General features: G+C 37.7%; 1 protein-coding gene across 1 annotated transcript in view; it reads left to right on the top strand.

Moving 5' to 3' along the window:
* The window catches only part of Dnah6 (dynein, axonemal, heavy chain 6), a 213,410-nt gene that overhangs the window by 20,891 nt on the left and 179,925 nt on the right, over positions 1-12,594 (top strand). The window contains exons 5-10 of the mRNA XM_005385447.2: positions 5,291-5,558; positions 8,021-8,155; positions 8,244-8,364; positions 9,028-9,145; positions 10,592-10,760; positions 11,217-11,333. Of these exons, the coding sequence (XP_005385504.1) occupies positions 5,291-5,558; positions 8,021-8,155; positions 8,244-8,364; positions 9,028-9,145; positions 10,592-10,760; positions 11,217-11,333 (928 nt within the window). The remainder of the gene's footprint in view (positions 1-5,290; positions 5,559-8,020; positions 8,156-8,243; positions 8,365-9,027; positions 9,146-10,591; positions 10,761-11,216; positions 11,334-12,594) is intronic.

Raw genomic sequence — 12,594 nt, 5'->3', positions numbered from 1 at the left:
TGTGTGTTTTGTTTAATCTGTACATTCTCATGAGATGGTTTATCATCTTTGGTTAATCAGACCAGAAGTAAATCCAGCATTTTTCTCTTCCCCAGTTTAGGTTAGCTCTAGACTTACATTGACTCATGATCTTCACTATCATCAAATAGGCAAACCTCAGGAAATTGTAGTTTCTTTCCAGACATTCTCATGCTTAGTTTCATCAGATTAATGTGTTCAAATCACAGCAATTAAACTGTAAAATAATGATGAGACCTTGCAGAGGGCCACAGAGTTTATCTAATTCAGCCCACTGCCTCACAGCAAGTAAGAATTGCTCTCCTGCTTGAAGAAATGAGGAGCTAGAAAGAGGTGGAAGGAAGAAAAAAGGGTGAATGAAGACATATGCATGCATTCGAGCATGACCTTCACTGAACATGATGAAGACACCAGCTGAACTAAAATGCGTGATTTGTGCCAACAGGGGAGTAGCTAACGCGAAACAGGAGGAGAGTCCCACAAACACCTGGCAGAATAATTAGGATTCTGTGACAGGAGAAATAGAAAGCTATCCGCAGTTCTTGATTAGCGAGGTCACATGAAGGGGGCCATGTTGGTCTGGTGGACCGGTTTAAAAATGAACAGAAGCATTTTCCATCACGGCAGGTGTAATGTAACTGCTGCTTAAAATAATAGATCACACTGAGATTTTGTTGTGTTCAAAAATTAAAAGAATTAGTTCTAGGAGAATTTTGTTGTAGAACTCAGCAGGTTGTGTGAGTTATGTTGGAAATGAAAAATAACAGGACACTTCAACTTACCATGAAAGCCATGCAGTTTTCTCACTCCATGTGATTTTCTCACGTAAGACACATACACTTGCTCTTTTGGAGGCATCTAGGAGGAGTTCTTGGATCTTTTTCTTTCTTTTCTTTCTTCCTTCTTCCTTTCTTTCTTTCTTTCTTGCTTGCTTGCTTGCTTACTTGCTTTCCTTCCTTCTTTCTTTCTTTTGCTTGCCTCACTTTTCAGTATTACCTAGTACATATTCTACTCGATCAACCTTGTCTTCATGTCTAGATATTTTGTCTTTTGCCTGATCTTGCTTACTGCCAAAACTTTCAATTGAGCCTTTCTGGGATTTCTGCTCTGATTTTTTTACTGGAGGGTTCTTTCATATCCTATATTGCCTTCCTTAATGCATTCACCTGCCTATTGGTATCTAAGTTCATTGATCATCTTAGTGATTGGTTCATTCCCCTGCTTAGTTACACCTTCTTTAGGTTTGTTAATCATGGTAGTAGTTGGCACATTCAGCTCCCTATTTGTCTCTTCTGGGGTCTCTTCAATCATTTTAACTATTTTTTGGTTGTCTGGAACCACATCCACTTCAGTGTTTGTGACATCCATTTGGGGGGAGTTAGGAATTTTTGGAGGCATCTTGTTGCCTTGTTTTCTCATGGTTATAGTGTTTTTTCTGTTGAAGGTTGTAGACCCCTTGGGATAGAAAGGTCTGCCACTATAATAGAGATGCTTTTAGTAAGTGAATTTTTCCTTGTGTATGCCCCTGGCTTTGGGGATGATTCAGTGTGCTAAGACACCTACTCAACCTATTCAGAGTACTAGGATCTATTGTTTCACCATTTTTTCATCTTTCAGTAGCCCAGGAAGATGGGGGAATAGTAATGATAACAAATAGGTAGGAATTAGGAGGAAGAAGAAAAAGAAGGAAAGAGAAAAGAAAGGAAAGTCCAGATAAACAAGAGAATGAAAGAAAGAAAAAAATGGGTTTTGATAATATTATTTTCATGCCTTCATAGAGGGAGAGGGGAAATTCTGAACAGTTGTGTATGGGAGTGGAAACAAAAATAAAAACAGGAGGAAATATAAGTTGAAAAGTTAGACATAGGTTATTAATTGAGACCTTGTTTAGCAAGATTTCTACTATTTCACTACTCTAGGGAAAGTAAAGGAGAGAAGTATAATATAATAGGTTAGAAAAAATTAAACATTGGTGACTCAGTAATACTAAGAGTCATAGAGAGAGCATCAGAATGGGAATGTCTGAGTAAATAACTGAAGAGTATTATGTTACTAAAGCAGAAAACTGCAAAAATAACTATATACTGATAGACATACACAAAAAATTCAAATCTAATTATGCTCAACAAAATTCTGATAAGCAAAACTGGAAAGAGAAAAGTAGAAAAATATATACATATAACAAAAAGAAAAATTAAAAAGGAAGACTTTCCTGGTCTGTTGGTTAGGATGATCTCCCCGAGGAGACCGTCACTGCTGCTGACTGCAGATCACCTCTAGTATTCTCTAGGACCATAGATTAGGGTTGTAACAATTTTCTTGTGTGTCCCAGTCCAAAATCCTACCACAGCCTCTCCAGCAGGCTCTGTGCTCTCTCTCTCTCCCTCTGTAGCTAATCTCTGTCAGGATCCCAGGCTATGTCCCTGCCTCAGCCTCCATGACAAGCTCCACCCTTTCTTTTTTCTCTCCCTGGCACGTTCAGCTCCCAGCTATGGTGGAGCTCTTCGGGTTCTAGAGCACTTTCCCCACTTCTTCTGGGCTGCATTCAGCAACTTCTGGAGGTCATGAATGTTCCCACGATGCCTGACGCTGAGGGAGGGGAGGAGGAGAGGTGGACAGTTGCCTGAGCTAGGACTGCTCAAGCTGTCACTCACTGTGCCCAAAATGTTGCCATTTCTGCCTCTGCCTCAGTCTCCCGTTTCTCTCTCTCTGGGTCACAGTTGCCTCAGTGCCCTGTGCTATGGTGATGCAAGCCTGAGTCTGGGCTGTCTGGATCAGCAATCACAGCGTCTAGCTCTGTCCAAGTCCTTCATAGTTTTCTCATGCTTAAGATCCTCACAGAGCCCAGAACAAAGGGTACCCTCCATTACACAAATACCTCAGTCTCCAGGGCATCCCTGCGTCCCAGGCAGAATGCCTCTGGTACCTGCCTGCACTGTGGTTGATGGTAGCTAGCCTGAGCCCAAGCTGGCCTCCTCTTCCCTGATATAGTCTCCAGACCCACACTGCCAACAGTGCTCAATTAGAATGACCAGCTTCGGTTTATTTTAGCTTCCTCTACTTCTGTCTTTCACCTGTTTGCTATCATGTCCAGGTTATATTCCTGAAGGAGGGGATTATTGCTTCCCTGTCCAGCCATGCAACCACTAACCTCAGTCAATGCCTTAGAGCAGAGAGAGTACTGTTTCCTCTAGATGTCTGTGATGTAATCTCATCAGAGTGTTGATTCTCAAGTGAAGGTCTGAAAGGGCTCACTTTACCCTTCCTTTGTTATCATGTTGTTTGTTCCTTTGCAAGTAAAGTTCACAAATATCTTTGTGTACCAGGATAAGCCCAGCAGCTTGTTAGCCTAGAGTCCCAGAATATGTAAAGATTATGGTTGTACAATTGATCTAGAAATCTAGATTCTTAATAAACATCACAGGTGATTTTGATGCTGATGATACAGTTTTTGAAAATGACTCATGTGAGTTCATTTGCTCCGTGGAGAATAGAAATGTGTAGAAAAAAAGTATAATGGCTTGAAAATGAATGTCTTGACTAGGAACGAAACCTAGAAAGAATTTATAAGTGGCACCGAGTCCCAGCGAGTTAAAGTTCAACCTCATGGACCATTGCTAGCACCTTCTAGAAGGGTTCTTGGTAGCAGGTTTGGTCTTGTTTTGATATTGGTGTGATGCCTGATGTTAAGCAAACATCTGAAATTGATTACTATTTCAGTGGCAAATTTCACATTTTAGAGAGAATCCCTCCAGGAACATCCTAATTACATCTTCACCCACTGACAACAGAAACAGGAAAACATTACAGTATTTCTCATATACCTCAAAGCACTGTGCAATGTCTGACATTTCCCCCAGACATTGCTGAGGTGAGTTAAGTAGAACACAAACAAAAGGTCAGATGGTGGGGTCAGGTCAAAGCAAAGCAAAGCAGCAGCAGAGGAGGAGAGTTCATTGTGAGTCCGTCCTCTACTCAAATCTAAACATGTATAATTTTTTCTTTTTTCTTTAAGAAAATTTTCTTAAAGCAAAAATAGAAGGTAAAAACTAAAAATGATTTGTGCCAGTAGTCCTTAATTTTTTTGGCAAGCAGACTCACAACATGAGAATTTTGTTTAATCCCCTTCAAAATTGACCACACATGTACATGACTTCACCTGCAACAATTTTGGGTATTTCACAGATGGCCTGAGGCTCTTCTAAAGAGCCATGGACTCCAAGCCCCAAACACAGAGCCAAGAACTGAAAGAAAATATACACATAGGGAACAGTTAATATGCACTGGAATGGTAGCATCTAATCTATGTCCATTACATATATCATTTGCATAGTATTAACACTGAAACAATCTGAGGTTTGATTTGTGCACATAATCTTTATCTCATTATTCTATGGCTTAGAATCTAAGCTCTCATAGAATCGTCAGTGTTATTTTCCTGAATCCCTAGTGTGTCTTCATCAGGTGTTATATCATACTTAACACTTGCTCTGTTTTTTAAGTTGCACATAATATTTCAACTTTCCAGCAAAAATTACAGAAGGTATATTTATACTGGATCAATATAAATAAATAAATCCTGTTTAAATAATTTTTACAAAATAAATCATTTCTGTTCTCATTACCTTTTCTTGTACCCCTGTTCCTGTTTTTATGCTTCTCTTGCGTTTCTTCTTTGATTGATCTATTTTCAGCTCTGCATACATTTGAGGAGGGCCCTTGATGACAGCTCACAAAGAGGTAATCTTGAACTAAACAGTGTCTCAATAATAATTACTTTATGTGCGATGAGTTGGACATATATTTTAGCTTAATTTGGGTCTTGTTTCTAATTTTATGTAATTCATGTTTTCTTTAATCTTTCTCAAAATTCTGTCAAAACTGGGTAGCTTAAAACTCTTGTGCTAGTTGAATAGTTTCTAAAGAGTTAATAATAAAAACTTAGATCAGGATAGCTTTCACACACAACTATTGTTTTTAAATATCTATATAGATTTGCTTTATTATAAAACTACTGTCACTGTAATTAATGACCAAGCATATTGCAAAGGTTGTAAAATCCTTAAAATAGGCTCAACTCTTGTTTAAAACCAGCTCCCACTCCTTTTCTTGAGTGATTTACTCAATCTGAGGATACTGTAGTTGGTTTAAAATTTTTTAAGCTTAAATAGTATTTGTCTTTAAGAAATTTATCTCTTTGCCATCAAAAAGTACTTCAATTGCTTAATTTGCATCAAATAATTTATTCCTCTCAATTTTTATTTGTTCACAGAGTTGTAAGTTATGAAAACATCAACAAAAATGACTACTACACTATTAGCCAAAAGGCAGTGACACACATTTACAACAATGACATTGAATATATCGAAATTGATCGATGGGAACAGGAATATCTATATCACAGAGAACTTACTAAGATTCCCATATTTGCACTTTTCCGGAAGTGGAAGGCTTTTAATGTGTGGAAGAAGAATGTCCGCTCCAAGAAAATCACTGCATGTCGAAATTCTCTACAAAAGAATTTGTTCATTGTTAATCCTGTATGTATTTATTTTTCGTATTTCAAAAGAATTACAGTAAAAGAAAGTGTGGCTCTATTACAGGTGTTTATACAGACTGTCTCTGGTATAGAATTTTTAAAAAGAATTCAAAATTTTCGTCCTGTCTTGTCATTCAGGAGTCTGGCAATGTAGTGGTGTTTCTGCATTTTCAGCTAGGATTGCAAAAGTGTAGAAGACCTTGCACAGGTCCCCTTTAATTAGAAGCAACCTAAGGGCCTGAGTTTTGTGATCTCCTTTGTTGCTGATCACTTTTAAACACCCTGGGTGGCAACACTAATATCTCTCCTCTCATCTTTGAGGCACACTCAGGACAATATGGTCCAAAATAATGTAGGGTGTGTTTTCATTGACCAGTAGAGTTATCATATGTGTTCCTCTGCCATGGATTCAGACAGCAGGGAAGATTTTTGTATTTACTTTGGATGATGGGGTGATCATAGAAAACAAACATTGAAAGCATTAATGGCCATATTTAAGCTCTACTCATTGAATTTCAACTAGCATTAAAAGATTTCTACTTGGTTCCTTGGAAAAAACTGAAATTATCGTTACTGTCGTGCTCAGACAACTGTGTCTTCAGCTGTCTATTTCTATGACACTGAGTCACAATCGAGGTTGGAAGCCTCAAATTTATTATTTACTGGTCATTTCTTTCATGTTATTATGGTCATCTGAAAGGCGTTCATCAACATGTCAGCTATAAAATAAAAGAACATTCATGGACTATAGTAGACATCAATATTAGGGCCAAACAAATATGTAAGATGCACCATCTCAAATCATCCATACCACTGAGTCTTCTTAGTTGTAAAAAACTAACCCTGTCCTTCTTGACGTCAAACTCAACCCTTAGACCTCTAATTTTATTAGGTATCCATCAGTTATGTGAAACTATTTTACCATACTTCATGTTTTACCATGCCTTATTATAGTTAATTGTTAATAAACATGCAGAACTAGTGGCTGACTCCTGTAGATGACATTGAAGGAACATATAATGGAATTGTTTCAAACTTTTATTTTTAAAATAACCAAGCTATTCCTACTCTTTCTTAAGATGACTTTATAGATATATAATTTTTGTGCTACGTCATTTACTCATGTAAAGTATACAATTCAGTGATTTTTAATGTATTCACAGACCTGATCAGCAAACACTAGAGTCGTTCCTAGAACATGTCCATCATTCCAAAAAGAAACTCCAACACCCGTTAATGCTTATTCTGTATTTCTCCCCAACTCGCTTTTATCTTCCCCCAGCTATAGGCAACCTGTAACATGCATCCTGTCTCTGAATAGATTTGCTTATTCTGTACATTTCTTATAAAGGGAACTACATAAATTTGGACCCTTTATGACTGGCATTTTTTTAGTTAACATAATTCTTTCAGGATTTACATTGTAAAAATAGCACATCTTTTCACTGACAGATTACCTTCTTTTATATAGTTATATATTTTTATTTATCCATTTGTGGATATTTGGGTCACTCACATTTTTTGACAATTATGAACAATGTTGCTAGGAATATTCACATACAAGCTTTTTTTTTTTTTTTATTTATTTATTTATTTATTTATTTATTTATTTTGGTACTGGGAATCAAACTCAGGACCTGGTACTTGCCAGGCAGGCACTATGCCACTGAGCTATATCCCCGGCCTCTCATGTACAAGGTTTTATCTGAACATGTTTTCATTTTTCTTGGACATAGCCCTAGAAATTGAATTGCTAGGTCATAAGTAACTCTATGTTTAGCCTTTTGAAGAAAGATGCAACAGTTTTTCAAAACAACTTACTGAGACTGGGGATATAGCTCAGCGGCACAGCGCCTGCCTGGCAAGTACAAGGTCCAGAGTTCGATTCCTGCTACCAGAAAGAAACCTTGTTACCTACTGAAAATGTAAAGTCAAAGTTAGCTTTGTTCTAGGTATAGCCTCTTAGATTAATAGATGGTCCCCTTTATCATCATTATGACTGGATATTGTAAAGTTCTTAATGTAACACAAAGAATCTTGTAGCAGCCATTAGCCAAAACTAAAGAAGCCTAAGATATTGATCAGTTTTCTTTTTCATGTCCTCAATTCATCCATTAAATAACTGAAAGCTATGCATGTCTTTTCAAAGTGAAATGAAAGGCATTCAGATGTATTAAATCTGGTAATTCAAAGAATTCTTTAGAGAAATGTTTCAGAAGAGTTCCTACTTAATATTTGCATTGTTAGGGCTGGAGATATAGCTCAGTGGCACAAGCATCTTCCTAGCAAGCACAAGTTCAATTCCTAGTACCAAAAAATATATATATATATTTGCATTGTTAATTTGGGTGTTTAACATATAGCACTGTTTGTTACCCTTAACCATTTTTGCTTTTACATGTTTTCGACTTGTAAAATACAGGATTTTTAACTAAATAGTGAGAAATTCTTCTTTTCATTCAGTATTTGCGACCAGCACTTCTTAAAATAAATGAACTGTGTTATCAAATGAGCTTCATGGGACTTTGTTATATTGAAAAATGTCATACCTACACCCTGCAGGAATTTAAGGGTGCCCAAGTCATACGCGTAGAGGAGGTAAGCAATTTTATCTGTACTGATGAAAGTTATTTTCCTACTATCAGCACTTTGGTATCATTAATTATACACATTCATCAACATCTAGGTGACAGAGCTCCTAGAAGAATTTCGAAATATGGCAAAAGATGTGGTCAGAAAGGCTTGTCGACTTGCTTTGCGTGCTGTAGGATTTGTACCTGACGACTGTGCATTTGAACCTGAGGAGGGTATGGAGGGAAGAGAACCTGGATGTATCAGAAGTAGCAGCTCTCTAAAAGATCAGCTATTCTTATTCTACTTTTCTTGTGTTTAAGTAGCTATCCTCTTTATCAGTTGTTCCACACTGCTGTTTGATATATTATAAGTTCGGCGTATCTTGTGGAATAGGAAAACCCAGAAAATATTGCAGGTTTTTGCATTCCTTCTACTTGTGTGGAGTATTCGTAAATGTACACAGAATATTAATTCACAGACATTCGATAGTGGGCTCCCGGCCTGCCTGCTTAAAAGTACATCAAACCTACTAATACAGTCAATAGGTTTGTTAAAATTAAGCACTGGATGACTCTCAGGTTTGACCTGAACTCTGAAAGATGACACAAATGCCTGTGGAAAGAGGGTAGAGGTGTTCCTAGGAAAGAGATATCATGATCTACAGATCAGTTCCCATTAACAAGAATATTAATGGACTCTCTGTAGTCTTTTCTTGAGCTAAAATTCATTACTGTGAATTTTTTTTTGGATAACTGGGCTGTCTTCTAGGGCTTGCAATGCTTCACAAACCAAAGCATTTTGTTATTTTTAAGTTTTATTCTTTTCTTTGTTGAATTTATATTGAAAGAAATTGAATTTTTACCCAAGGATTCTTACTGTGCTTCTGTTGTTCTTAGATTTTGATAAAACAGTAAACATTGAAATGCCATTTGAGGCGCCGTCTTATGGAGACTCCGAAAAAATGACGTACACAGAACAGGCCAGCAAGAGGCATCACTGCATGAGACTGACGTGGTAAATGATTACTCTTTCTTTCACGAAAAATTAGAGCATCCACCTTTTTCACACTCATTAAACATTAAAAGCTGGAAGGGGAGGGATATGTACATTTGTGTGACCAGAGTAATTATCGCTCTGCATGTCCAAACATCATGTGTATGGTTTAAATATATAAAATAAAAGGAATAATATACTTATTTCTAGGAATAGTACCTTATTTAAAAAATCAAGCCCTTCACCACAGGGTTCACTAATAGTGATGAGAATTTGGGCATATGGTGACCTGAATCCCACTCCACCCACCGCCACCCACAAAGTAGCTGCGAGGACAGGAAGGATAGGAGAGATTGAAGGGTAAGTTCAAGGCCAAAAGTTCCTCTTTGATCCCGAAGGCTTGGTTTCCTTCTGGCTCAGGCTGGAGCATGTAGACTCACAGTAGGGCAGGCTGTGCCAAGGAGACACCAGGGACACAGAGGTCTGTGGCCCTCCTCGAGTTGATAGGGAGAGTATGCCTCATCCTTTTGATCACAAAAGAACTATAGCCAGCTGCAAAGTCCCACCCAACCCTCAGACATCTGGAAGTCAGTGAGGAAAGTTTTCCTCCTTGGGCCTCACCAGGGGACTCTCAGTGATTAGAAATAGCTCTGTCCTCTGCTCACCCAACTGGGTATTGTTGTTGGCTTTCAGAGTCTGGGTTTTCCATGACACTAAAACCTCCTGATTACAAATAACTCTTGCAAACAAAACCACCAAATGTGATATGGAAAACTGAAAGTCTCAGGTATTGTTATTCAGTGCTCACTTACTTAATCCAACAATGAAAACCATCTATTCAGTAAATTTTAAATGTGTACTAATTTACATGAAATGTCTGTGTAGTTTATAGAAATTGTCTGTATAGCAACAGAAGTCAGTGAAGTCAGTCTCCAAGGCCACTAAGATGTGGTAGAGACCCAGAGCGCTGTGTGAATAGAAGAAAAAATTATTCTGAATGTTTTACTGTCTCTGTCTGCATTCTAATCATTCAGGAAGCATAAAATTCAAACCTTTGGATTAACAATTTCTGCCAAACAACACTTATTCCATAGCAAAAATTTCATACTTGTACCATTGGAATGCAAGTTACAGATGTTGTATGCATGGAACATTCTGTAAAGCACCTTTAAGAACAAATCTTACGGCCCTTGACAATATGAGCTAGGTGCATTTCTTTAACAGTTGTATTGCTCATCAAATAGCCTGTCAAAGAGGTAGAACACCTAAGAAAATTAATGCAGCATATTTGAATATATCTGTACTTTAACAGGAAGAATGTCTCTAAGAACAAGTCTTCTAGATGTTATAATATAATTAGATCAAAAAGCAAGGAAAAATGATGATATCATAAAATTTATTTGCTTTTGAATCACTGTCAGAAATTAGTATAGAAAACTGAAATGGTATTTGCTTTTCCTTTTCAAGCTTTATCCGTCTAAATGACTATCTAATTGAGAACACCCTGCATGTCCTAACAGTGAATTCTGCTAACTCTCTTTTGAATTACCTCACTGACAAAATAAAACGGACACCTTCAGCAGATGTCATTCAGAAATGGATTACTGAAGAGAAACCCGAAGTCACTGACAAAAAGGTATATTCAGATGAAATTAAAATTCACCAGTCAGCATTTATGGAAGAGTGTTTATTATGAATTATCTCTTCTGGAGAAACAGAGAAATTTTATTTAAATACGTTTCTGTTGAACTATTCATTATTATATTACTGGTATTATTTCTATTAAATGTTATATTTCTTTTTAAATATTATCTTTATCTGCTACATGCATTCTTAATATATTTTCTCAGCTTATTGTTTGCCTTTCCATTTTCTTGCTAGTACTTTTATAAGGAAAGACAATTTACATTGCTATGTCATCTTTCAGTAGTTGCTTTTTTTTTCTTGCTATAGTATTAGTCTCTGATAGATTTGCTATGTGCCAAGATGATCAGCCAATTGTATAAACTTAAGCGTATATGTCTTTGTTTATCTGTTCTGCTTTATACCTTGGTACTAGTGTCTTTATAACACTGCAAATGTGCTATTTCAGGGGGCTCCTGTGGTGGAAAAGCAAGAAGAAGATGAGTCTCTCATCCCCATGTTTCTCACAGAACTGATTCTGACGGTCCAGTCACTGCTCTTTGAGCCTTCTCTGGAAGACTTTCTGGTGTGCGCTTCTTCGTGTAATTCCCATGCGGCTGCTTTACTGTCAGATGGTCAGCAGGATTACAGTTGTCCCTTCTTGAAAAGGATCATGAAAAACAGAGAAAACATTGTTCTTGCACATCATTACCTCTGTATACAAACTATCTAAAAGACTAGCACATTATCTATGACTTGAGGCACATCAGGGCCTTGATAAGGACATACCCTACACAAACTTTAGAATTGACTGTAAGCATCCCGCTAATCAGAGTCCAAGAAATCACTCTGTTGTGCATATCATTTTTGACACCTTTTTAGAAGCATGCTGCATCTGAGAGAATTTTGTTGTTTTAGTTACTTATTGCTCCCAAAATATTTAGCAGCTTAGAACAGCAAGCATTTCCTAGCTCAGTTTCTGTAGGTCAGGAGCCTGATGCTTGCTGGTTAGTCTATCCTCTGCTTTACAACCTCGCCGGTGTCAGCTGGTCCTGTCTTATGCCAGGCTTGACCAGAAAGGATCCGCTTCTGTGTTCCCTCAGATTATTAAAAGAATTCAGGTCTGTGCACCTAAGAACTGATGTCTCTATTTTCTTGATGATGTCAGCCAGGGATGACCTTTAGGTCCCAGAAGTGCCCCTTGGTCCCTTGACACGTGGCCTACTGTGTAGGCAGTTTAAAACATGGCTATGTCTTCTTCAAAGGCCACTGGAGGATTTCCTTTAGGGTGGGCCCAATCCCTTTTTGATCAGTTTTCCCTTGATTCAGTCAGATCTACTCAGAATAATCACCTTTTGAATTAACTCAGAGTCAACTGATTTGGGACTTTCTACGTGCAAAATCCTTCCTCCTTTGCCATATAGTGTAACCTCACCACAAGAATGACATCCCATCATGTTCACAGGTCCCATCCATACTCAGCAGCAGGGGGTTGTACTGGTGTGTACACAGGGAGCAGGACTTTAGGGGTTCCTTATTATTCTGTCTACCACATGGGTTTGCATGCATAATAGTAAATCAGAGTCTATATTTTTGGTTTTTAGCTAGTATGCTTTGGCACAAGACCAGAATCAAGATCTCTAGATTTCAGTCCTGACTTTACAATTAATAAGCTATTTGTCCTGGAGGAAACCACTTAGCCCTCTGGCGTTTGGTTTCTGCACTTGTAAGATAAGAATGTACATGACTTCCAGAGTCACCTCCTGCCCCATCAGCCTATGATTCTGTAACGCATAAGACTGATCATCTTAAGACATTTACAATGACAGGCAGACTGCTAAGCTTCC

This window comes from Chinchilla lanigera, unplaced genomic scaffold (assembly GCF_000276665.1).
Source record: "Chinchilla lanigera isolate Chin_1 unplaced genomic scaffold, ChiLan1.0 scaffold00023, whole genome shotgun sequence".
In the NCBI taxonomy this organism is placed as follows: Eukaryota; Metazoa; Chordata; class Mammalia; order Rodentia; family Chinchillidae; genus Chinchilla; species Chinchilla lanigera.
The sequence above is the reverse complement of the archived record's forward strand: the minus strand, read 5'-3'. Positions and strand labels throughout refer to the sequence as shown.